Source organism: Quercus suber, unplaced genomic scaffold (assembly GCF_002906115.3).
Source record: "Quercus suber isolate HL8 unplaced genomic scaffold, Cork oak 2.0 scaffold_186, whole genome shotgun sequence".
NCBI classification, from domain to species: domain Eukaryota; kingdom Viridiplantae; phylum Streptophyta; class Magnoliopsida; order Fagales; family Fagaceae; genus Quercus; species Quercus suber.
This window is the reverse complement of record NW_027069644.1, coordinates 506,853-534,840: the sequence shown is the minus strand read 5'-3', so window position 1 is coordinate 534,840 and position 27,988 is coordinate 506,853. Positions and strand designations below refer to the sequence as shown.

Genomic DNA, 27,988 nt, shown 5'->3' with positions numbered 1-27,988 from the left:
ATTTTTCACAAGTTGGCTGGTCCATAAACAGTGCTGTGGGACCAGCCAAAAAATAGGCAAAACGCACAAACATCTGTTGGCAAACACACCCTAAGTCTTGGCAAGTAAATGATTTCAACATCCAAATCTCTAGGCAGGTGACAAATTTGTACCTAAGTGGCTTTATTCGCATCTTCCATTTAGATTAAGTTTCTCAAATAACAATGTTTATGGTGATACACAATCAAGCATTTCACCATATTTAAATTGAAAGCGAATGGAGGATGCCTTGCCGGAACCAGTTTACATCAATGAACAACAATAGGGCTCAGCAAGAAAATTTTTTAAAACAATTCCGCAAATTACAAAACAAAGATTCAAGGTTAATGAATAAAAAATGGCACAATTTTTAAGGTCTAAGGAAGAGGGTAAAGAGTGAATGCTAGAGACTCTCATCAGATAGGGACTTCACCAATTGATGATAATTAGAATGAGAGAAATTTGGGGGAAGAGTCATGAGTGGTTCATCCCCAATTAGCTTTCGAAATGCTAATCCCATGGCATATCCTAAGGCTCGTGCAACAGGAACAGCAACTGCATTTCCAATCTGACAGTACCTGTATAAAGTACAAGAAGACTAATGACACCAAGTTTACTACAGAACATATGCATAATGCATGAAGGAGATAAAAAGAAATTTGATACAAAAAAAAAAAAATCTTAGGTCTACATTACACGCAATCAAAATTAATAATACTAACCAAAAAAGTTTTAGGCTAATTTAAGATCTGCACTTTGAGAATGCATACCTGCACTGAACTTTCAACAACTTTGTTGGGCCATAGAATTCCTTTTTTCTTATGCCCTTTTATTAAAATACAGTAATAATATTTCAAGTTACATGTTATATTATTGATGTTGCCAATAAGCCTGATTTTGAATTGGAAAACTCATCGTGACAGCAGTGATATTATTCATTTTCACTTTCAAGTCAACTATAACATGAATAGCCATCTTCTCAAATAATAAATAAATAAATAATCATTGCAAATTAATGCACATAAATTTTCACACCTTTCTTTAATTGTGCCACAGAATCTATAATAATCAGGAAAGCCTTGCAACCTTGCATATTCCCTTATAGTGAGGATTCGGTCCTGTTCTGGATGTAATGCTGCCTGCAATGGTTTTAATAGCTTAAAGCAATATCCTAAACATGTAATTCCATTACAAAATGGACCAGAGCTGTGATGCAGACCTGATTGTGACAACTTGGAAAGTTATTACAGTGGGACTGTCTCATCCCACCATAACCTTGCAAATGGCCTACATGTAATCCGACAATATCAAAATAACAAAAATTACCATACAAGATATCATAGAGGCTACCAGAGAAAGCATCTAACCTTTTGGACCTCCCTTGCTCAAAGGTAAAGGCATAATCTGGTACCTAAAAGAAAATAAAACAATATTTAATCACAATAACTACCTTTCTATTCTGAACAGATGTTACAGAAAACGAACATAAAATGCATCCATTTCACAATGCACTTTCAGCCTGCTTCAGTTACTGTGAAAAATGTCAGATCCTTTCAGTACACCCAAGCCCTTACAGGGTTTTCTTTTCCTTCACTTCTTAAACAAATTTTATGAGATATTATGACTAAAAACACTCAAAATCAAGAAAATCAAATAATTCAAAATGATTTGTTAAATAGACAAGGCTTTTTTTACTGATAATCCCAATAGTTAAGCAACTCTTCAGAATACATTCTAGTTTCCTCCAACAAACAAGACAGCAACTCTCAATGCGTCCCCAGAATTTTACCTAGACCCTTTGAGATGAATTATCTTCATATCTTCACTGGGAAAAGTATGTTTAATGACTATAGTTTCAAAGTTATATTATCTTAAAAGAAATATATTTTTCATTATGGATATATGTAAGATCAATTTTCAGGAAACGGTAGCTAAAATGAACTTTCCGATTGCTTATACATGGTTTTGTTGAAGGACAAGAAGAGATTGAGAAAGAAAAATAAATAAAATATAAAAAACCATAAGGAAAGGAATAATGTTATTTAATAAGGGGAAAAATAATTATTGCAATCGCATTCCTTCCTTCTAATGCCCAAAATATGATAAACTCAAGATCTCCAGTAAAACAACCTTGAGATGTCACCAAAATAGCTGGCATGTGAAGCAATTGCTGGAGAACTAAGGAACGAAAGCAAGGTAAATAAGGTTTCCAAATGCTAAATTCTTCCAAATGTTCAATGTAACAATGACTCAAGTACAACCAACAAGCAGAAAAGCAACAACATTTGCAATTTTCTGCCAATTGGACATTAGTTCAAGTGGCCTATAGTTCGGGTGGGATTTTTTGTAGCTCTTCAGTTCAGATCTTGCCCACGCAAAATTCAGGCAAAAAAAAAGGCAATTTTCTACAAATTTTCTAAACAAAGTTAACGTTACATAGGAAACACTGTGTAGATAGTTATCGAATCCAATTCTTAATTATTTATTATATTTATTTTGGATTGGAGAGAATCTTTATCATTGATTTGAATTTACTACTTTTGCTGCTTTATCTTGCCACACATACTCACAGAAGAGAGTCAAATTCAAATTATACTATTACATGCTATATAAATTTCATTAAAGATAATAAACACTCACCAATGGCTTTCCAGATGGCAAAAGTGGTTGTTCTGTTGCATCCCGCCGAACCACATTGTCAGTTCCTACAACTACACCAGGAAGGTCCCGAAAATTTGCTCCCTAAAAGTTCTAAAAAGTTAGAAACAATAGATAGGCTCAAGCATCAGATATCAATGGAAAGTTTAGATGTATCAGACTTTTCTTTTTGGTATTTGGCAAACACGTAGGTAATCATCTTCACCCAACGGGTAAGACCGATGGTCATAGAGTAATTGTTTTATTTTAGAGTCATCTAATGTCGAGCCAGTCATCTCTGCAGAACAAAACAAAAGAGAAAATAGTGTAAAGAATAGTCATAAACATAGTTTCATATGAAATAATGAGGACAGAATATGTAACTAAGATGAATATATATTAATCCATATGCAAAACCAAATTAGTAACTGTTTACATAAAACGGTAAAAGAGACAAAAAAAAAAAAGTTAAAACATACATAATTGGGACAAAATATGCCAATGGAGAGAAGTCCTCTAAAGGGCAATTACTAGCGTGACTTTGATCAAATGATCTGCAAATGTTCAAATGAATGGAAAAGTTTGGGACATATTTAACAAAGCACAAAGTGAGAAAGTGGATGTCAATACATTTCCCATTCTAAATGTAAATCAATCATTGCGAATTACTTTAACTTAAATAAATTAGGCCACTTGGAATTTTGGATGATTAAATTACTACTCTTCCAAAAGTCTTGAGATATATGGTTAAAACAGGCAGAATTGTAATACCAAATTCTTTCATAGATAGGTGTTAAATTACCGATTGTCCCAAAAGTTTAAACTATTAGGAAATGGTAAGTTTAATCATTTAACTATAATTCTAACACTCCCCACACTTGTGGGCCTAAACTTCCCCTTAATAAGTGAGAGTCCAACAAGTGGGAATTTAATATTTTAATTGGGAGGTAAAATAAAGACAGGGATCGAACTCAAGATCTCCTGCTCTGATACCATGTTAAATTACCAATTATCCCAAAAACTATTAGGAAATGATAAGTTTAATCACTTAACCATAATTCTAACAATAGGATCTCCTGCTCTGATACCATGTAGAAATCATGTGAGAGGCATGGAGGTAGATAGTGTGCTGTATGAGGATGAATTGGAGGTTCAGGATCAAGTGGTGCAATTTAGGGACCTTGTACCATGAAATAAAAATTGGATACCTATGGTGAATGGGTTAGATTTTCCAAGTATTGATGAGAATGATAGGCTTCTTTTAGACAAATAATTCACCAAAGAAGACGCATTCATGTTTTGAAGGAGATGAACAGTGACAAAGCTCCAAGTCTGAATGGGTTTACCGCAACGTTTTTCCAAAAGTGTTGGAGGGTGGTGGAAAGGGATGTTGTGGTTTTCTTTGCAAATTTTCATAGAGATGGGGTCTTTGAAAAATCCATTAATGCTTCCTTTTTGGCATTAATTCCCAAAAAAGAATAATCCCCTCATACAAGGGATTTTAGGCCTATCAGCCTTGTGTGTGTAGCGAGTAAGTTATTAGCAAAGGTATAGTATTGGATAAAATCATTAGTAGGAGGGAGGCCAACAAAATTCATGTAGTATTGGAGATGCCTTTTGGGGCCCATTTTCAGGCAACATGTGAAATCCTATTTCAAAGAAAATGGAACTCTATTGGCTTGGGGGAGAGGTTCCTAATTTTTAGTTGTTGGTGGATGTGTTTTTGGTTGCAGATGGCCTGGCCGATGTAATAATTCAGTGTCTGGTTCATATGGGGTGATTTTATGGAACTATATCAAACGAGGTTGGCCTACTTTGTCAAGCTATCTCCAATTTGAAGTAGGGGATGAATCTAGAGTGAAGACTTGGCAAGATCATTGGTGCAAGGAGAATTCGCTTGCTATACATGCTTTCCTGAGTTATTCAAGATTTGCCATGAGAAGTAGGCCAATGCAGCAAATCTCATGCAATACACACATAGGGTGCTCCATTGGGATATCAATTTCATGCAGAGGATTTATGGGGCATCAGTAAAAGGAAGTCGGCAAGATAAATTGTGCCTAAACCAGATAAGAACAAGGGATTTACAGTAAGCAATTACTACAGGGTCCTACCTGGCAATGGTGAACAATCTTTCCCTTGGAAGAGCATATAGAAATGAAAGATTCCTTTTCGAGTTGCTTTTGTTATTTGGATTGTAGCTTTAGGGAATTTCTTGACAATTGACAATTTACGGAAAAATAGAGTTTGGCTATTGAATTGGTGTTATATGTGTAAATGCAAGAATCAGCTGACCAGCTTTTACTACATTGTCCTATTACTATAGAATTGTGGTCTATGTATTGGGTTTATTTGTAGCTTTTACTACATTGTCCTATTACTATAGAATTGTGGTCTATTGTATTGGGTTTATTTATAGTTTGTTGGTGATGCCAAAGACTATTGGGGAGTTGCGAGGTTGTTGGCCAAGTTATTTTCAATGACATCAAAATGGTATTTGTGTATGGCGGCCCTACATTGCTTGATGTGGTGTATATTAAGGAGAGAAACCATCGGAATTTCAAGGATATAGAAAGGATTATACCAATCTCAAGTTATTTTTCTTTAGAACTTTGTTGAATTCAATGTCAGTTTTACCTAGACTATCTTATGTTACGTTATCAATGTGTCAAATTCATGTAATGCGTGTGAGTGATTATATGTTCCTTAGTTGTATACTCCTTTTATACGTGGGTGACTATTTTGATATCAAAGAGAATTGCATTAGTATAAAAAATTAAAAATTAAAAAAAAAAAAAATATATATATATATATATATATCCAATTGAAAGAGGCTATACTTTTCCAAGGGTGGGAAGCTTACCTTGTTAAAGAGTATGCTTTCGAGCCTACCAACATATTTCCTCTCATTATTTACCATTGCCATGTCTAGCAAGTAGATTGGATAGAATTCAGTGTGCCATGAAGAATGTGTTTAAATTTCCATTGGTGGCACGGGATAATGTTTGCCTACCTGCAGAGATAGGCAGTTGGGGGATTAGGAAAAATAGGGAGTTTTAATCAGGCTTTACTAAGGAAATGGTTATGACATTTCGGCAATGACAAAACTCGTTTGTGGCGACATATGATTGCATTGAAGTATGGGGTTGACAGGGGTGGATGGACTACCAAGTCAAATAGAAAAGTGCATGGATGCAATCTTTGGCAAAGCATTAGTGCAGGGTGGGATAGCTTCTTCCCGCATGTATCCTTTAAGGTTGGTGATTGCACACGTCTAAGGTTTTGACACGATTGGTGTTGTGGGAACCTTCCCTTGAAGGATTTGTATCTTGACCTATGTGCAACAAATAGAGATGCCTCTATGTTTACTTCTTTGAATCATCAATTGAATGGGGGAGCTAGAAGTTGGAATGTATGTCTTCTTCAAGACTTTCATGATCGGGAGTAGGAGTCTTTGAACTCCATCCTAGACCTGATATACTCCCAAATGCCTAGGGGGTAAGGGGTTGGGGGTTGATAGGTTGAGGACGTGCATTAATGGGAGCAGTAAGTTTGATGTTCATTCCTTTTTTAAGGATTTTCGTGGTCAAGTGTGTCCCCATGCCCTTAGAAAAGTACTTGGTGACCATCAATAATCTTGTTAAGATGGGTTTCTATCTGGTAGACTGGTGCTGCATGTGACAGTGTCATGGAGAAGCAGTAGTCCGTCTTTTGCTTCAATGCGTAATGTCATCGGCTGTGACTGATCTTTACTTGGTTTGCAGAATTGGTACGGGAGGCACTATTCAAAGGTTTGGAATCTTACTCCATTATGTTTGATGTGGATTGTGAGGAAGGGAAAAAATAGCAGCATCTAGAGGATATGGAGCGGCCCATTGAACATTTGAAGTCTTTGTTATTTCGTACTTTCTTTGACTTTCTATTCTAAAGTTCAAGGACTCCAATTTCTTATATGATTTGTTTGCATTCTAGCTACTTTGTGGTCATCATTGTTAACCCGAAGTGAATTTTTTTTTAATAAATAATACTGCTTTATTTTTTTTTTTTTTTACTCCGATAAGGTTGTAATAGACGACTAAGAAGCCACTAAATTTGAAGAACCACACTGATCCAAGTAATAAAGTCCACCAGCCTCATGATGACCACCAATCTTCCTCCCTATCACAAGATCTTGAAAGATACAATGAGTAGGTAATAAAATTACAATGCAATTAAGAAATTTGTAAGTTTATTATTCAACATGTGACTTAAGGGAAACCTAGCAACATATAGGACTGAAGACAAGGAGAGAATAGGAATGAGATTGATAGTACGCAAACCAAAAATCTTAGGGATTGGGACATTTGCCAATGCAACATTGGGAAGATTACTAGAGTGTTCTAGCTCAAAGAGAAACTTGAGGTACAGGTCATATGATCAGTAGCACCTAAGTCAATAACCAAGAAACAAGTTGCAAATCTAATTTAAGCAAGCTAGACTTGAGCAACATAATGTTTGACGTGAGACTATCAACATTAAATTTTCTTTAAGTAAAAGAGAAATTAAATTCTAAGATTCATTTGAGACAATAATTCCTACTTTTACTTCAAACTTACTTCAAGTTGGAAATCTCACATCAGACATTATGTTGCTCAAGTTTGGCTTGTTCAAATTTGTTTTGCTAATTGTTCTTGGTAATTATGAGTAGTAAAATTTCCTTTTACATGTTTGCTCACTCTAAAATATATGTAGTCTCTCTCAAATTGCTTGCATCATTTAAAGCTTTATTTTTCTAGGGCCCATAATTGAGTAATTATTGAACTATTACTTTGGTAATATAAATTACATTATTCCTCTAGACATAGGCCAACATTAATCATACACAAACTCTTGAATCATCGACCAAGAGTCTTATGGATCAACTAATACCTTTGGTGTCCCCAACGAAGACGTCCATAAATCTTCTATTTTAAAATTTTTTTTCTTGCACATTTGATTCATTTTTCTAAGGCTCAAAATTGAGTAGGTTGTCGTTGGGTTTACACTATCAAGTGCCTCCCTAATGGTTCTATTGAGTGCCTTAAGGAGCAGTCAGTTGCTGGAGAGTATTCAGAGAGACTTATGATGTTGACTATTTGAAGACCTATTGTACGGCACATCTCAATTTAGTTTAGATCTTGCCCCCTATTGCAGTTTAGACACTGAGTGTGGGTTTGGATACCAATGAAAAATTAGAATTATTTTACTTATAAAAAAAAATTAGAATTATTTTACTATTCATTTTATTTTTGCTATTATTTATGGTCCTACTGCACTTTTTGGTATTATTCATGAGTTCTGCTGTACTATTTCAACTAACTTTTACATTTATCTATAGTACTTTCAGTAATAAGTTTTCAGTTTTAGCAAAATAAGCGGTATCCAAACAGACCTTTATTCCAAGAGTGACTCTCTTGAAGAGCTAGTTCATTCCTTCTTTTCTCTACGTAACTTAGTTTTGTAAAATAGCTTCCTTTTCACCAGTTTACTCCATCATAATTTGGTATCAGAGCTTGAGATCCATTTGGGAATTCAAGTTCTTTCTTGTCCTTTCTATTCTACAGCATAGCCTATGCAAGATTCAATCCTTGCACTCATTTTCTTATCCTCTACCAGGTGAGCCTAAGGATTTGTGTAGATGACACTAGTAGTATAGATAGAAGGAACAAGAAAGCTTCTACAGCACATGAACCTCTGAGGTAACGGTTCATCCCAAGCAATAGCCGCAACCAAACCAAGGAGAACCCTAGGTGAATCGGAGCTGACTGTGAAGCTGCTAAGGGGGCAGCTTGCTGCCTTGACAAAGGAAGTGAGAAGAAACTAACATCATAATCCTAAAAATGATGGTGAAAAATCTGAAGATGCTGATGCTGATAGCAACAACTTCAATAACCCATTTGGCCAACCTGTGAGAGGAAAATAGCAAGTGCCTATGCAAGAACCAAGGCCAGGTCTTGTGCATTTGCAAGTTCCTCAAAGAGACAAGAGCCAAACATCAAAGTTGACCTTCCAAAATTCCAAGGGAGCCTGAATCCTGAAGAATTTATGGACATTGAATCAAATTGAGAAGATCTTAGAGTACTATGAAGTCCAAGATTCCAAGAAGGTGAGGTTGGTCTCTACAAGCTGAGATGCAGAGCTTCAGCCTGGAAGGAACAACTCCAAGTTCAGAGACTTAGTAGGGGCAAAGGAAATATCCAAGAATGGTTCAAAATGAAGAAGAAATTGCAAAATCAATTTCTGCCTTTCAACTATATGCAAGCTATCAACAGAAATGATTCTTGACAAAAAAAGAATGATAAGGGAAATGCAGCAAAGTGTTTTTCTGTTAATGCAGCATCTGACTCATCAAAGGTAGCCAATACATGCAAAGAAGAAGTTATAGCTATAAACCTTGATAAGACCATTGTAGCACCCAAAAAAGATATGCTGATGAATGCACCCGTGTATAATCAATATAAAGAAAAACAAGAAATGTGTGATAGAGTATTGGTAATTGAAGACAATAAAGGAGGGGAATGCATTCAAGCACCCGTATATGATCAATACATAGAAGAAGAAGTAGATGCTCACATAGAGGAAGAAGAGGATTTATCATTATTAACAAACATCTTGCAAATAGAGGATGATGAGTGGCTTAGAAGCAGTTGCGAGGATATGGAGTCACAAGAAGTTTTTAACAATCTTGAATCGAAGAATCAAGACCAACCCCAACCACAAAAACTATCTTGCTTCAAGAAAGGAGGTGAAGTTAGAGATTCAAGAAAGTGCTTAGTGTTATTAATTAACGACTTTCAAGATATGTTCTTTGTCATGTGACAACCATGGATGTTTACCATCTCTTACTTGGGCATGAAATACCATGTCCATATCAAACCATTCTGGGTGGAAGGAGAAACACGTTCAGATTATACAAGAAAGGACATCATTACACATTGCAACCAGAGAAGGGGAAAGCTAGCCCCACACCGACAGTCAAAATGAAGAAGGTTGGATGCAAGAGCATCTACATGGCTGCTTACACTTGCAGCCTTGACACAAAGTAGCAGTAGTCCTTAATCTCTAGCATGATGCAGCAGCTTGATACAACAACTAACAAGAATGCAGATCAATGGAACTACTAAATCATATGCACGTCTCCAAAAGTTTCAATGTGCATCACCTGCTACCCTACCATGCACTAGATCATCTTACAACTAGCCACACGTAAGGACAAGTGTGTTCCAAATAGGGACAGCACTAATGCAGTTCGTTTTTAAAGCTAGTTGTTTACTAGTGCTTTCATTATATGATAAGTAGTTCCTTTTACTAGTAACAAAAAGTTAGTTAGTTGATGAGATTGTTAGTGATAAGTGCAATAGCCTATCTGTTAGTTAGAGAATTTTGTTAGGCTTTGGGCAATCACATGGTAGGTTCTTGTAACTAACTTAGCAGCTTTTTTTTTTTTTTTTTGATAGGTTATAGACATTTTCATTAAAAGAAGTACAACACGTTCACGATGATGAACAAAGTACTAGGAACAAATACAAACAAATCAAACAGAAACAAAAACAGATTTCACAAAATCAAAAACAGAAATACACTGTCTAAAACCCCAAATACGAGACCACCCAAACAAAGTCCCAACTAGCAAAGACTTCAAAAAATCAGCAAATTTCTCATCATCCTCAAAAATGCGGGTATTACGTTCCTTCCAAATCAACCACATCAAACAAGCTGGCACCATAATCCAAACCGAAAAATAGTGTAACCCCATAAAATTCTCCCATGCAAAAAGAAGAGAAGTAGCCGTGGCATCGCCCACTACAAGATATGTTTTTTGTCATGTGACAACCATGGATGTTTACCATCTCTTACTCGAGCGATTGAACAACGCATTGATTAATTTTGTTGTTTGAAGTTCAGAGCTACAACCCAGTCCCAATTATGATCTCTTATGGCATTAACATTCATCCTATGTCTTCCTTGTGGAAAATAGACAATACGGATCGGAAATTGCTTACAAAAACTTTTTCTTGTGGGTTTTTCACTCTAAATTGACTAGTTTAAAGTGTGAATGCTATACTTCTTTTTGTTCTTTCCTGTGCTTATGGTGCCAATACATTGTTCTGTTTTTCTTCAGCACATCTACTGGATTCATTTCTGTTTCATCTACTGTCATTTGTTTATTTATAATAACAAATATGATGTAAGACTTGTAACTTTTGGTTGTTCATATGCTTCCCCCAATTTTACATTTAGAAGCAGTTTGTTGAAGCATGAGTCATATTTCAGCCTTTTAAATTGAGGATGCAAGAGGACAGCTTCAGAGCAAATATTTTGAGAGAATTTGTGGGAGTTTTGGATAAGGAAAGCAGAGGAAGGGAAAGAAAGAAATTAGCTAAGTCTGGAGTTAAGGCAGTCTGAACCAGACCAAAGAGCCATTGGGGGAGAGAAAGTAAAGGCAAGTCTGACTTGATGTGAACAATACAAAGAAGTGGGTCCCATATGTTGCTGACAATTACAAAAATGCCACCTTAACTCATTTTCCATAACCCAAAAACAACCAAAACTTATTCTCAATTTTCATCACTCAAACTTAGTTTTTTGAGTTTTGAGTGATGGAAATTGAGTTATGAGAAGAAAATCAAACAAGCTGAATTGTGGTGGGGTATGGATTTTGAGAATTGGGTGATGGAAATTGAGTTTTGAGTCAAAGTTTTGGCTAAACCAAACACCCTCTTAGCTTTCTAAAACAGCCTTCCTTTTCACCAATTTCCACCAGCAGTACCTCCTTTCAATGATCATCCTACAAGCTGGGCATGTTTGATCTATATGCTCAAGCATGAGGGAATTATTGATGTTGAGGTTGTTGTTTATTTTATGTTATTATATTTTATTTTTGTTTGTTATATTAATACAAGGCTCTTCTTGTTATTTTGCCATATTTTTGTAAGATAAATACATGCTAAGGTTAGGGGTCCATACATTAAGCCGTAAACCTTCTTTTCTTTCTTCTCCTTGTCTCTCTCTCTCTCTCTCTCTCTCTCTCTCTCTCTCTCTCTCTATTTTTCATTTCCTCTTCTCTCTTAACCAAAATTTTCATATTTTAAACACAACTAATAAAATTAAAGGATTAAGGTTAATCTTTTTCAACAAGCAGTAATTAAATCAATATCAGTTCACAATTCTTAGTAACTTAAGCTTTTCAAATACGCAGTAATTATTCAACTCTGCACTACCTAAGTCAAAGCTCACAAGTACATCTAAAATAATGGCCTTATTTGTGATTCCCTTTTTTATAGGTAGATAGTGGGAAGGGAGGTGGGGTTGAAACCACAAATATATAACATCACAGAGGATGCCATTACCACTAGGCTATTTTAATTGAACCCCAGCTTAGTTGTGATTTCTAGAAGATGCAAATTACCAATGTCCAAAAATCCCTATTGTTAGAATTGTGGCTAAATAATTAAATTTACTATATCCCAATAGCTTAAACTTTTGGGACAATCGATAATTTAACATGGTATATCAAAGCATGAGGTCTTGAATTCAATCCATGTCTCTTCCACTCTACCTCCCATTTAAATTCCCACATGTTGGGCCTCACCTATTAAAAGGTAGTTTTGGCCTGCATGTGAGAGGAAGTGTTAGGATTGTGTGGTTAAATGATTAAATTTACCATATTTCAATAGTTTAAACTTTTTGGACAATCGTGATTTAACACCTATGATAATTTTAAGCATGATATCATATGTTCTTGTCTAACCCAAAAAATAGCTAGAAAAAAAAGAACAAGAAAAAAATATATCCATTTGGAATCTTAAAGAAATAGAAAATTCACGCAGCAACAAGACTACCGTAAGTAGCCAAACCCAAATGGCTATGCAAAACAGGCAATTCACATAAATGAAGTATACAAACACTTCCAAAATTAGCTCCACATTTAACATTTGAAGGATGTTAATATTACCGTATCTAGTTGACCTTATATATCTTTGAAAATCAGTTTCTGGAGGTTTTTGGTATGACATTTCTTCACGAGTTTCAAAGCTTGTTACCTATAACAGCAAATTAGTTTAATATCAAGTTGAATTGCATAAAAGCAAAAGGCATGCAAATAAAATATTATGTGAATACCTGTGGAAGATCAGAGATGGCATCTTGAAGAACAAGTGCCTTTTCTAGAACACGAGGTTGGTCTTCATCCAAAGCAACAGTATTGCGCTGCACAAGAAAAGGTAAAAAAATTAATGAATTAATAAATAAAAATACAAGAGTAAATGTTTTAATGTACTGTAGAACATTACCTCAAACTCAGGTGGAGGCCAATATCTAACAATCACATCGTGTGTTGGAAGCGGAAATTGGGGTAGTTTCTGCAAGAAGTGAAGAAGAGAAGAAGAATCAACTGCTTGTGTATTTACCTCATGGAAATGAAGCCATTTACTGGCCTGACAATAAATTTTTGAATGATATAAGACCACCTTGTCCAATGATATAACAGCACTTGGTCAATGGTCTCCAGCTGATTTTTTTGGAAGCTTGAGGAGAATGAGACAAAGGAATCTGCTTCTCCTAAGTTGTTTTTGGTTATGATGGAGGTTTTCAATAGGGTGCTGAAGAAAGTTGAGGGTGCCGGCTTACTTCATTGTTTCAGGGTTGATGGTAGAAGGGTGGAGGGGAATGTGTTTCGCAACTTTTTTTTTTCTGGATAAGTAATAAGTTTTATTGATATCAAAAAAGGGACACCTAGTACACAGGGAGTGCACAAGGGTCAACAAATCAAGTACAAAAATTACAAGAATCAAGAAAAGAAGAAAATGATTGGTTTCGCAAAGCAGACAACTAATCCAATAGAGTTCTAAAGAGAAATAACTTGAGGTCTAGTATGGATATCTCATTATATTCAAAACACCTACTATTTCTTCCCCTTCAAAGAAACCACGTTGAACAATAGGGAAGATGCGTAAGAGTGCACCTACATGGTATGGATCTCTCATTCTTTTTTGTGATGCAAATGTGGATCAGATCTTTACATGTTTAGATGTTACTACTTTGTTTTCAGACTGTGGCAGGCTTGAAGGTTTACATGCGTACAAGTGAAATGGTTCCAATAGGGGAGGTTAATAACATGTATGCCTCAACAGAGATTTTGGGTTGTAGGGTTGGGACTTTGCCTATGTCTTTTCTTGGCATGCTACTGGGGGCTTCTCATAAGTCACCTACTATTTGGAATCCTATTTTGGAAAAAATTGAGCGGAAGTTGGCCAGGTGGAAAAGTTTGTATTGGTCAAAAGGTAGTAGATTAATATTGCTTAAGAATACGTTATCTAGCCTTCCTACTAATTTTTTATCTCTTTTTACCATCCCTACTCATATGGCTAACAAAATTGAGAAGTTGCAAAAGGATTTTTTCTGGGGTGACTGCAAGACACATTTGGTAGAATGGAATAAAGTGTGTGCACCTATGGCCAATGGTGGTTTAGGAGTAAGGAAACTAACTACTTTCAATAAAGCCTTACTAGGGAAATGGCAATGGCGTTTTGGGGTTGAGGAGACGGCTTTGGAGAAGGGTTGTAACTTTAAAGTTTGGGGAAGAGTGGGGGGCTGGACCTCCAAGTTGGGTAGGGGTGTACATGGGTGTGGTTTGTGAAAAAGTATCCGGATGGGTTGGGAGGCTTTTAGTAGAAATTCTTAGTTTGAGGCAGGGGTGGAGAATAGAGTGAAATTTTGGAAAGATCGGTGGTGTGGGGATATACCTCTCCAACTGACTTTCCTAATTTTGTATGAGATTGCTACTAATAGAAAGACCTCTGTAGACTCTTCTCTGGCATGGCAGAGGGCTGGGGCTCGGAGAAGTTGGAATATTCATTTCATTCATGATCCAAATGATTAGGAGGTGAATGTAGTGGAGGAGTTCCTTCATACCTTGGAATCCAATATACCTTCAACAAATAATGGAGACCGTATGAGATGAAAGTTGACAAAAAATGGGGATTTTGACATCTGTTCGTTTTATAATGAGTTGCGAGGTTCTTCGCCCATTGTCTTTCCTTAGAAAGGTATTTGGAAGGTTAAGGTACCTCGGCGTGTTTCTTTCTTTGTTTGGACTGTAGCTTGGGATAAGATTCTTACGGGTGATAATTTGTTCTGTACGGGTGATAATTTGTGAAGTAAGGGTTTTGATTTTGTTGACTAGTGCATTATGTGTCATTGTAGTGGGGAGATACTGGATCATTTGCTACTTCATTATGAAAAGGCTTATTAGTTGTGGAGCTTTACTTTTAGATCTTTTGGTATTTCATGGGTCTTACCAAGATTGGTTGCAGATATTCTTTTTGGTTGATGGAATTGGTTGGAGAAGCACTCTTCTAACATTTGGAATTTAATTCCATTGTGTTTAATGTGTATTTGGAAGGGCGTAATTGGCGTACTTTTGAGGACATGGAAAGCTCCGGAGACCAATTGCTTGCTTCTTTTACTGGTTCTCTTTTTTATTGGTCTAGGGTTTGGGGACTCACATCTAGTGATTATCTCCCTTTGTTCCTTAGTTCTCTCCTTCATACTTAATTTTATTCTTTGTTATTTTGTTTTTCTCTTTTTTGTAAACTTTGGTTTGCTTTGTGCCCTTTTTGCATAAAGCAACTTCTTGAATATACATCTTTCTTACTTATAAAAAAAAAATACTAACAATATATTACAATTCATGTAGCAATTATTCTTTTTTAATGTTCAATGGATGATTACAATCAAATGCAACCCCCCTATTATAGGCAAACCCTAACACAAAGAATTAAGTGGACAGTTGATATAGGGACATGTATGTAGATACTACAACAATACCAATGATAACAACAATTATAGTAATCTCACAAATGTTTCATAAAAAATATATTCTCAATTCAAAAGAAACAAGAAATAAAGATAATTCACCTCACTAGGGTGAGCACCCCACAAGAAAACACGCAAGCGAAATTGCGGAAGACCAAAACAGCCGGCAGCAATTGTTCCAAGCCTTGCTTGGTAATTCATACGTACCAAACGGCTTAATGCATATCTCCCAAGAGAAGCCTTGTCAAATCTCAAAATGTCAATGACATTTTCCATCAAGACAAACTTGGGCTTTAAAAATTCCACTATATCCATGAAGACTACAATTTGACGATTTCTATCATCAGCTAATGGGGAATCAATGTTTCTAAACCGATTATAACCACTTATTCCTTGGCAAGGAGGACCCCCACAAATAACATCAACATCACCCTGGAATTAATTTATAAATTAGGATGTGGTACAAAGGAAATAAATAATGTAAACTCTTATGGAATTTTGCCGGATCATACAATCAGTTGAATCTACTTACTGGCAGTGGCAAGATTTTCAATTTCAGCCCATTCTGAATAAAATCCTGTATCCTTTCTTGGCAATTACTGAGAAAATACAGTTATGCATGCATTGAGCAACAAGTTGAGAGAGAGAGAGAGAGAGAAATCTTTGGTCACAGAGAGTAATACCTTAATGCTTCTATTGGTTCCCATGTGTCTTCACTTGCACTATAACCCTTCCAATGCACCTAACGAAACAGCTAAGAGAAGAAAATCATCTTCACCAAACTACAATATCAAACAAGAGACAATGAATATAAAAATAATTCAAGACACAATTCAAGTAAAATTATGGCTACACCTTTCATATAGTTATTTTGCCTGGACTTTTTTTGTTTTTTTCCTAGATAGGTAATAAGACTTTTATTGAAGAAACTGAACACTGTGTTCACAATGGAGAACACTCTGAACAAGAAACAAATACAACAAGTTCAAGAACTAAAGCTTGTAGATTGTAAGAATTCAGAAATTGAAATACAATACATACAAACCCATTGAAACAAGGTACCAAAGAGGAGATTTTAAGAGGTCTAAGGGTCTCTCATTGCCCTCAAAGGTGCGAGTATTATGTTTTTGCCAAACTAACCACATTAAACATATCAGAACCATATTCCATATAGTTGACAGGTGCTTTCCAAACCAATTTCTTCAAGCAAAAAGAAGAGAGCTAACCATTTTTCGACATTACCCACTGAATCCCAAACACCCAAAAAACTGCACTCCATAAAGCACAAGAAAACTTATAATGGAGTAGAAGATGATCGACAAATTCCCCACCACAACAACACAAGCAACACCTATTAACCGGGAACTGACCTCTATCAACTAGATTATCAATGTTGAGTATCCAACCCCTAGCTGATGTCCATAAAGAGAGACCCCCATTTAGGCATCTTTGCACACCAAATGCACTCCCAAAGAAACACATTAATTTGAGGGCCAGACAACAGCTTATAGTAGGAGCGCACATCAAACACATCAGTCTTAATCAACTTCAAGTCAGATTATTAGCCCTCACCACTCAGCATAGAGGAATAAATAAGCCATAAAAAAGAACAAATATTTCCATAACAAAAATTTTGATTGGACTATAAGTTGTTATGATTACTTAGAGCACTCATACCAACCTCAACAAAGGGTATTTTTAGCTAAAATTTTACATGACAAACTAAAAAACGCCCCGGCATCAGGCTCGATAAACTGCCAAAAAAATTTTAGCAATGAACAATACCTCAAAACTCTTACTAATGTACTGTTCATCAACAAAACTAATATCTCTCTCTCTCTCTCTCTCTCACATGTATTTGTGACTTCTTCAAACCTCCATCAAAGCCACCACCACCAATAAAGATCGTCAACTCAACCCCCCCCCTCCTTTTTCTCACTCTCTCCTTGCTCACCCTCTCTCTCCGTCCGAATCTTTCTAGCCAAGACCCATGCTCCTTTTAACAGCCAATGCCACCATCGCTAGCAGTGGCTCTTGTACTCACTACTCCTTTCTCTCTTTACCCACACTCTCTATTTAATTGCTCTAAATCGGTTCAACCTAACTGACTTAAACCCAAACCGTCACCCTCTCTCTCTCTCTCTCTCCAAAGCCTAAATCAGTGCCTAAGGGATACTCAATAGCTTGCATAGGTTCCAGATCCATGAAGAAAAATTGCAAAGCTCACAAATCGAGTCTAAGTTGAGGCGTCACAATGGTGTTAATGTGAAAGGGGGCAGGGAAGAGATTAAAAAATATATTTATTCATTTTTAAAGAGTGAAATATAATATTTAAATATAGTAGAAAAATAAAAATTGTGCTAATGTAGGTTTCTGTTTGTTAAAATAGCAAGAGTGGAGTTTATTGGGTTAGTTACTTAGTTTAGCTAAAATTCTATAGAGGCTGATGTGGAACGCTCTAAATATCTATTTCTAATACCATATGTTGTATTTGTTTCTACTACTCATCGATCTAGTAAATGCAATGTTGCGAATTATTTAAATATCAACAATAATACTATTAGCTTATATGATCATTGAACAATGCTTAAGAACAACCATAGCAAAAGTTCCATTGGTCACATTTAGGCTTTAGCCAAAGGGCACAATATGAATGACAAGCTTTTTATTATAAATACCAAGTAAAAAAAACAGATAACTCTCAAATACTGTCACCAGATGGAATTTTCCACAAAAGAGAGAACATCGTTTACCTTAAAATGTAATCCACGCTTGCCTTTCCTATTGGGTTTACCATAGCAAATATCAACTAGTCTAGAAACTTCATATTCACCAGGGGAAAACTCATCGTCACTAGAATTTTCATCACTTTTGTGTGATCTTAAGGTCTCAGCCCTTGATTGACGTGTTCTTCCTACATCACTGACCTTATAACGTCTACATAGCTTTTCCCATTCCTTCAATAGTTCTAGAAAATCCTCAGCAGTTTCATTCCTGACCTATATAATTAGGCATAAAAATATTTTGTAATACCTCCAAAAGACTTAATCATATTATGTTGAAATCTAGTAATAGATAAAGTTTACTCACGTGTGTATCTGGATGATTGAGTTTCAAACTTTTACATGCAGATTTATCACAATCAAGGGCCCATCTCTATAGTAGGGGAAAGAAAATAAGATAAGTTATAAAAGATAAAATAAGGCATCTAATTAGTATGAAATGCATGGAAATGAAACAAATTTTTTTACAGAAAGTACCGCTGCAAGATTAACACCAGAAAGTTTGGCACCAAGGCACAATCCAGTTGACATTCCACCACAACCAGAAAAAAGATCTAATAGTGCTAAGTCAGCTCCATGTGTTTCACAATTGGGTACATTCTCCAAGAAAGTTCTGGTGGCCATTGTATGGACAGACTTAATGCCATCAGGTGATGATGATACATTGTGACTCTTAACAGAATTATCTGAAGCAAATAAGAAATTTGACTACATTAATATATGAGATCTTAGTCTTCAGTCCCAATCGTTAGCTTGGAAGGCTAGGAGTTATACAAAATGAACTAGATATAGATGTCTGTTCTCAAACTTTTGAGGTAAAATAAAGAATATCAGATACTTAAAAAATATAGCACAGTATTGGTCAGATTTTATGGATCCTATGAACAAAGTAGGTCATATGACAATGAGCCTTGTGCACTGCAAATGGTCCTTTTTATCCTAGAGATGTTTCAGCAAACATCTTTTTGAACATTTTAATATTGAAAGAAATAAAATGAACAAATTGCATAATAAATTGAAGGCCTTCATGTGTATTTAAGTGGGATGATAAATGGAATGGAATGGGAATTAACACTCCAATTAGGTGGAGGGGGAAAAAGGAAAGGAAAAAGCTCAGGGATAGGAATAATCCTTTGATTGAGAAAAAAAGCGGACAGAGAAAGGATTTTTTTGGGGAGGGGAGGGGGCTTTTTGGCCGACTTTCAATCTCTCCAAGTCTAGCCAATCCCCCAAACCAATGGGCAGATATGGATGGAGACATAAATGCTTAACAACTTAATGTTGTGTTTGTAATTATGAATATATCCATAAGTAAATACATTTCTAAATAGGCCCCACAAGGAATCACATTTTAATTTTTTTTATAGGTAAAAAATAAAATTCTTAACGGTAGGGATCAATAATAGAATAAGTGATTTTCATCTTATTTCTCTTCTTTTTAATAAGTAAATAATTAATTACTAAAAGGGAAAAGAAAGCATAGCCATGTACAAAAGAAGTGTACAGCAGGTACACCAATATCAATCATCTCAAGCAAAGAATTAAAAGAGGAGCCGGAATCATTTACCCACTCAAACAAAGTTTTGAGGAATAAAAGCTTAAGGTCAGAAATAGAGGTTTCACATCTTTCAAATGTCCTGGCATTCTGCTCTCACCAAATGTCCCACATTAGGCAATAGGGGATCATACTCCAAAGTGCCACATTATGGCTCTTATCAAAATTGCCTTGCTAGCTTGGTAACAGCCTTTGGCATAACCCACTAAACCCCTTATAAATGGAGGAGCGGGTGATCAGTAGTCCCCCCTCCCCCCTTACAAATACAACACCAGTTGACAATAATTACTCAACGCTTCCTAAGGTTGTCAACAATTTAGATTTTCCACAAAGCTGTTGTCAAGTGAGAAAGCTGACCCTAGAGGGAATTTTCGGTGTCCGCATACTACTGCAAGAAAAAAAAGAGTGGGTGTGGAATGTAACATCTTAAAATAAGATCTTACCTCAAAAACATTCCAAGACAAAGGAGGGTATAGACTCCAGACCCCAATCATGAACTAGTTTGACAAGGAAAATATCCTAGTGGTAAGAGTCTACAACATGTATCAAGTGATCCCCCAACGAAGCATCTTTGTCTCATGCAATATTAAACAATTATAGGAATCTATCTTGCAGAGGAGGTCCATCACACCACAACTCAAGCCAAAATCTGATAGAAGAACCATCGCCAACCTTGAAGCTTGTATGCTGGTGAAAACCCTCCCAACCCATCTTAATAAATTTCCAAATACTTAACTTGTACGGCCCTTGAGGCTTGTTTGAACACTAGCCCCCCGTTGATCTTTCTTCTCTTCTATACAATCAAATTCATCCTTCTCATTTCTTCTAAACCCTTGTGCTTTCACCTCCCTTCTCTCTTAACTCCCAATTATTATGAAAAAGGTAATGAGAAGTGTACTAGAATTTGCGATTGGGCAGAATACTAACTCCTATATTGATAAGCAAAGAGTGTTTATTTATTTATAATGTAATTGATTATTAGGTTTCAGTACCTTGTCCAGCAACTAGGCCAAACCCAAATGCATGGGAAGAGGTGAAGAGGTCTGAACTCTTGAAAGCGAATAAGACTTACCATGCCTCTGTCTAATCTAGCTTTCTATTCAATTTCCATTACTAGAGAAATTCTAATTTTTATTATAATATTTTCTCCCACATCTTCCTTTTGTTGTTTCTTCAATACAACAGCATAAGTTGACCCAAAAGTTAGTCTCACATCATCTTAAGAGATCTAATTATGAGCCTCTACAAAACATCCAAACAATAATTTTTCTGCAATCAAGGAAACAACAATGCAGCAGTAACTTTAACTACACAAAGACATGAATTGTTCCATCTATTGTTGGGAAATTCAAGTACCATTGCTTCCGGTTAATATTATGGAATTCATGATCTAGACCAATGCAAGAGTGGAAGTTTTGTGCACTAGGTATGACCTTTATAATTTGTACCAATAGAATCATTCAATATTAATCAGGCGTCTACACCAATAAGCCAATTCCCCAACTAACAAAGATCAATGAACAAGTTCTAATAGCAATAAAGTTGGGGAGAGAAGGGGAAAACTAACAGCTATTGTATCCGCATGGCGCATGCTACACTGAAACTGCCATCTACCACCAGACTTTTATTAATTGTGTCATGTCGTGTAATGTTTTCCCCCAATAGATGGACACATTCTCTCCCTCTCTTCCTATTCCCCATTCTTTTTATCAACTAAACCCAGTACCATATGACTTCTCATTGGACCAAAACTTGATAATTTAAGAATGTGTATAAAAAATTTATAAAAAAAAAAATCTTCTAATGTCATCATGATCTCCCCCCACCCCCTCCTCCTTCACCCTGCAAATGACAACATGACTTCTCACTAGAGCAAACCTGATACTTAAGCAATTTGTTTTCAAAAAAGGTCTTCTACTGCCATCAAAGAGTTCGCACTATCCACATAGGCAATGTTTGCAAAAGCAAACGTTAAACAAATAATCGTTATCATTCAAGAACATTAACCTACTTACCAATTACCAAAGAGCGAAATGTGGAATAATCAACACAGTACTCCATATCATAATAGAAGTCAATCCTCGGAATAGAGTTCGATCTTAAACCTACCTGTAACAAAGGCACAAAACACATCAAAAGAATTCAACAATATAAGATCCAAGCTATATTTTTCTTTCAAAAAATAATATTTAATAGAAAAGGCTAGCAGACAAGCTTGATGTGTACCTTAGGTGTTATTTGCTTAACAGTGACTTTTGAAATAATACAATCCAGCAAATTATCATTCATTATTGTAGAGTAGAACAGACGCCTCTTGTCATGAAATCCACCCTCATCTTGGATAACCTGAGCCAAAAAAAGAAATGTAAAAAAAAAAAAGGATAACAAATTATTGAAAAGAACAAGTTTTATTCAACACAATTTTAATACTCACTGTGTCTTCAACTCTGTAAAACCACTGGACTCTGAAATAATGTTCTCCATCAGTTGTTTTGAAAAATTCCAAGATCCTACCTACATGTTTTTGCCCACCATCACCCTGTAACAAGTGTTTTGCATATAAATCAAAATATCCAGAAGTGAACTTAAGAAGTGGCACACTTTTTTTTTTCTTTTTTTGATCAAAGAAAAGAATCATCTTTAAACAATGTGCAAAGTGATAATTTGTAGTGACAACAAAAGAAAACAAAGATACAAAAGCTGAATTGAATAAATAAAAAATAAAATAAAAGTTCTTTTACCATTATATATGCACAATCTCCAAGGCTGAATATGCAATTGTCAATTTTAGCGTGAGCATAATGGCATTGCACATTCCAAATTATCTTATCTTCTTCTTCCTCACTGCCAAACATGCATAGCATTAAAAAAGAAAAAATAGAGAAAAAAAATACATGAAATACAACCAACCCAAAATAAATAAATAAAAAAACCAAAAAAACAAAACAAAACCAACGAGATAAGCTTGTGGTTATTACTCACTCAAAGTTTAAGTGATGACTATTAGATCTTTGACTCTGCAATTGAGAATAAAAACGCAATCAAAATTTTAGAAGTAAAATGTCAAATGCTTTAATATGGTGAATTCAAGATAAAATATCAATTCAGACAAAAACAGTGAATGTTACACCCCACAGCCAAAAAATTATGAACCATGCCATCACTCAATAGAATACAAATCAACTAGTCACATGGGAAAAGGGAACAAAACAATTAGACAAGGTTTCGATGCATATTAATAAGTAGGAAGGATTATAACAACTGGGAATAAGATCTCTTAAATTTCACGAATGATTTACCAGGAGGAACCTTTTTCTGGTCAATGCATTGTGAGCACCTAAATGATGCAATCAGAGAACATAAAACCATTTAGCATCAGCCATCATTGTGACAATTACCATAATAGCATCAACTGCTAGATGAATGTTCCAGTTAATTTCTTTCTCATCTTTTTCTGGAAGTCTTAAATTACACAAATTATATTTTGCTAACAAAGTAAACTCCTTCCGGCTCACAATAGATGATAACCTTTTTCTTTCTAGGTTGCCCATAAATACATGCATCTTTCCAAATTTGAAAGTTCAATCTCCCATATTACCTTCGCCTTTTCTTAAAATAATATAAAATTGCATGTTACCCATACCATTGCACATATTGCAGAACTAAGGATAGTATTTAAATATAGAATATCAAAAAATGTGAAAATATGTAGCAAATAAAATTATCTTCACAGTTATTTTAATGGTAAATGATAGCCAATATATTCAATTTAGGAGGGGACTAAATCACATCAGAGTATCAGACTTTTATTAGTAACAAAAAATGATTCTATACAAATACCAACTTACCAAGATATAGAGCATTATATTCAATCAAAGCTATAATAATTGCAGATGAATCAGAGAGTCCAGAATAAATTATAGACAACAAACTAGAGAACTTTAATGAGGACTTGTATCTCAACTCTGTTGTAAAGTTAAAAACACTCTTTTTATATTTGGCTTTATTTCCATAAAAATAAAAATTTTAGTAACAACACATCAAGTATACAGAAAGTATACAAACGCTCTGCCAAAATTATTAGTGGAACATTATAGATCCAGAATTTTAAATATAAAATGATGAAGGGACTACCTAAAGTAGTTATTCAGTCATACACAATATCAAGGATAAAGAATAACCACCTAGGCGTGCTACAATCTAAAGAGTTTCAGAATCAAGAACATCATGCTATCCCTAAATTCAAACAATTTGTTAGAGTTGGATTATAGGGACCAACCTTTTGTGTATAAATGGGTCTACAACCATTTAAATCACACAGAAATTAATAAAAACATCCCTTGGACACAATTTAAAAGATAAAAAATACATTAACAAAAATAAATGATTAATGCTCAGAAATTGATGTAAAAAGTTTAAACTATACATGAAAATGACTTGGTTAAATACTTAAATTATACATTCAAGTTCAACATATCTGAAAGAGTTTTGACACAATTTGAAATATGTAAAAAGCATTGGAAGTTGGAACCAAATTTAAAGTATCTGGTGTTTGAGTATAGCCACAATACATACAGACAGCAACCAAAAAGGGGTAGAACTGACTAATATATGTAGCCATCAGTGAAAGATAAGTACAAATTCAATGCCAACTGGTCAAGTAAAATCATCGCAAATAAAAATTCGATAATGACCTTCATTTCATAACGCCAACGCCACCTTTCTTGAGCTTCATCATCAGGAATTGGATCACCAATAAAGGAAGACATATTTTTGGCCTTTTTGCGTTTCTCCTCTAAAGAAGCTGTGGCCTTAAATCTCTTTGAACACCGGTTCTCACCTGACTCTGTCGAATCAACAAAAGAACATTCATTTTTTCCATTTTCATCCTCAGACAAAGATGTTGCTTCTCTCAGAGATTGTTTCAAGTAATTTTCATCCAAATTAAATTTTCCAGAAGAGGGTATACTCATGTTGGAAGGCAGCTCATCTAATCTAGAAAATCCACTGGAAGTAGAGTCAACTTTCAAAACAACTTCTTCTTCTTCTTCTTCTTGATTGGCACTAAAAAAGACAAACCTAAATTAGCAACATAAGTGGAATTGAAATGTAAGTAGACAACATACACCACGAAAAGCCATGTCAGCAGATTTTCACTCACTTTAATGTTAAGCTCTGACCTTCTGGTTTTTTGCTCTGTCAAATCCATAAACCCATACTCAGAAACCAATAAATTAAAAGGGAGTAAAATATTAGCCTACAATAGCAGTAATAAACATTGAAGTAGCATGAAAAAAGTTGTGGACTATGTCCCAATGAGCTCTAGCTCAAAGGGAACTTCTGCATAAATAGGAACATGCATAACATGTAATAAGGTGAGACAGTAGTGGGCACCAAGTTTTGTGTTCGAAAGCTAATTTTATTTGAAAAAGGAGGAATTTGGTGATGTACCTATTCGTAAACAATACTTATTACTCGAGAAGATTCGTTCTCATTCAGGTGTTAAATGCTATAGAGCTTCATCGTCTATCTAGTGTGAGTGAGTGAGTGAGTGAATAAGGTATCCCATTTCATTTCACAATAAAAATACCTTGAGGCGGTTGGTTGATCTAGCATTTTGAGGCGAAGCGAATCTGGAAGTGGAAGAGCGTCGTCTCGGCGGTGGTGACTTTTCGGACATTCCCAAACTGCCCCCATCGGAACTCAATCTGGGCGACCTTCTGAAACCCTGAGACGGAGACGGAGACGGAGACAGCCTCGGCGACCTCCTCCTGACCACCTCGCATTGCATAATTGAAGTAGTTTTCTTAGCTACATTATCATTATTGACTTTTGGAGAGGAAGGCACCGGATCGCTGTTGCTCTCCTCAAGCGAAATCAGATGCAAAGATTCGGATTTGGATTTTGGAGAGGAAGACATTTTTGCTTGCTTTGCGATTTGGAATTTGAGAGAGATTCCAATTCCAAATCCGAATCTTAAAAATAGACTTATTCAAACAGACATCACGAGTGAGAGTGAGAGTGAGAGTGAGAGTGAGTGCGCGTCTGAATCTGAAATGTGTAAGAGAATACTCTGTGGATGTTTTGAATTTTGATTTTATAGAATAGAATAGGAGCGTGCAGCGCCACTGCTGATAGCTGATGCTGACACGAGGCCCGAGAGGGTGCTCTCTCTCTCTCTCTCTCTCTCTCTCTGTGTCCGTGACATGATTGGGTGAGATAGAGGCCTGGCTTGCTTACACTTATGGGTTGGTAGCATGTTTTTCGTACACTGGTAATTTGGGTGCCTTTTTTTTTGTTCTATTATGTCTAAAACAAGGACTTTTTTACTTACACTAGTGGAGTGGAGGAGTGGTGTGGTGAGTCATTACAGTCGATACACACTTTTTTGTGGCGGGAATTTTTGTCCCCACTGCTTTTTTTTGAATTAGAAAGTTCAAAACATGTATTGTATTTGTGCAAAGAGTTATCAATTAAATTAATTAACACAACCCATTTGTATGTGCTCAATCTCACTCCGACAGGGAGTCATGTATCTGTCAACACTTTTCAGTTTACAATGTTAGGTTCCCCAAACTGTACCGGAAAAATTAACCTTTTACATTCTACATTTCTACTGCAAAAAGAAAAGAAAAAATCCTTGTATTATGTACGCATAAAAAAAAAAAAAAAAAAAAATAGCCCAGGTAATTGATGTCCATTCTAAAGGGGAGTATTTGTGATTGATAATCGTGATAGAACGGTGTGTTAGTCCGTGGTACCTGCAATTATAAGCCCAATGGTACCAATTACCTACTTGGGATCGAGGCTAAATATATAAAGGATAGTTATAGATTTACATTTGTACTAGCAATGTCAATCTTACATTATAGACTAAATAAATATATGTAATGTTGTACATTTTTTTGCAAATGCATGTATAATATTGTACACATTTATTTAGTCTGCAATGTAAATCTTACTTTGTTAATGCAACGTAAACTAAAAAAATTTCATATATAAATTTTGTATAATAACTTTGAAGATACAAATTTTTTCACGTGATATATTTTGATCGTTATTAATAAAAATGATATCAGTAATTAGCTCATGTGAAAATAATGTTATTCTAATTACAATTTATCATCATATCAACCCTTATAAAAAGAGTGTGAAATTTTTTGTGTTTTTCAGATCACTCAATTTTATAAGATGAATGTATTTTTTGAAGGAGAAATTATGCAATGACATACCATGTTAAGGTAGCTAAAAAGGAAAGGAATATTTCAATAAGAAATGATTTTAAAAAATAGAATACCACAACATGTAATATAAAATGAAATACAAAAGATGGAACATATTCTATACCGTCTCTAGTAGCACTTTTCTTTCTTAGATTAATCAAACTATTTATTCCTATATTTTTTAAATAAAAAAAATTGCATAAAAAACTTTTAATCATTACACTTTCATATTCCTATTTTGCACAGAGTGGTCAAAAGCGGTGGATTTATGAATTATTTCAGGGGTTAAATTTAGAAAAAAAAAATTGCAAAAACTTGAAGCTTTACAGTTTATTTCTACGAATTCTTATATTTTGAAATTGTTACATGATAGTTCATTATTAGTTGTTATTATTTATTGTTAATGTGGGTAAATTTGACCATTTTATTCTATTAGATTTGTATAATATTTCTAATTTTATGCGATTGTTATTATTATTTATCATTATTTTTATAAAAATATTTAAAACCAAATGATGAAATTCAACCCACTTGCACTGTATTAGTTATTGACCCACATAGCCACACTAATCTATACATAAATAATACACTAAGTGTTTACTTAACTAATTAAATGCACAAAGAATCACTAACTTTGAATTACTAACTCTATAACAAAAAATTATTATAATATGATAACAATACATGCACACATATAACAAATCTCTATATTTCCTAATTATTAAATTATATAAAGTTATATTATATTATACTATACATGTATATTCACACACATCACAATTCACACAAATAACATTATAACAAAAAAATAATAAAAATAATAACGCATATATCAAACACATACTCACTCACACATGCATATATAATATGAGAGATGCTACGTCTACAACAATTTTACAACATTTTTATAACAAATAAAAAATGATTACTTGTTATTA

At 35.0% G+C, this 27,988-nt stretch overlaps 1 protein-coding gene across 1 annotated transcript; it reads right to left on the bottom strand.

Moving 5' to 3' along the window:
• Positions 1-136: 136 nt before the first annotated feature.
• On the bottom strand, positions 137-26,026 carry LOC112013861 (DNA (cytosine-5)-methyltransferase CMT2). Its single transcript, XM_065778557.1, is given in 25 exon segments — positions 137-596; positions 1,054-1,157; positions 1,238-1,268; positions 1,270-1,305; positions 1,386-1,429; positions 2,659-2,760; positions 2,838-2,953; positions 12,629-12,716; positions 12,796-12,882; positions 12,966-13,034; positions 15,592-15,921; positions 16,022-16,088; positions 16,173-16,231; positions 18,243-18,488; positions 18,580-18,645; positions 18,750-18,958; positions 21,843-21,936; positions 22,054-22,173; positions 22,262-22,366; positions 22,569-22,671; positions 22,810-22,844; positions 24,522-24,673; positions 24,797-24,891; positions 24,989-25,023; positions 25,418-26,026. Coding segments are annotated over 25 exon segments (2,898 nt in total). The 5' UTR covers positions 25,748-26,026; the 3' UTR covers positions 137-421.
• Positions 26,027-27,988: the final 1,962 nt, after the last annotated feature.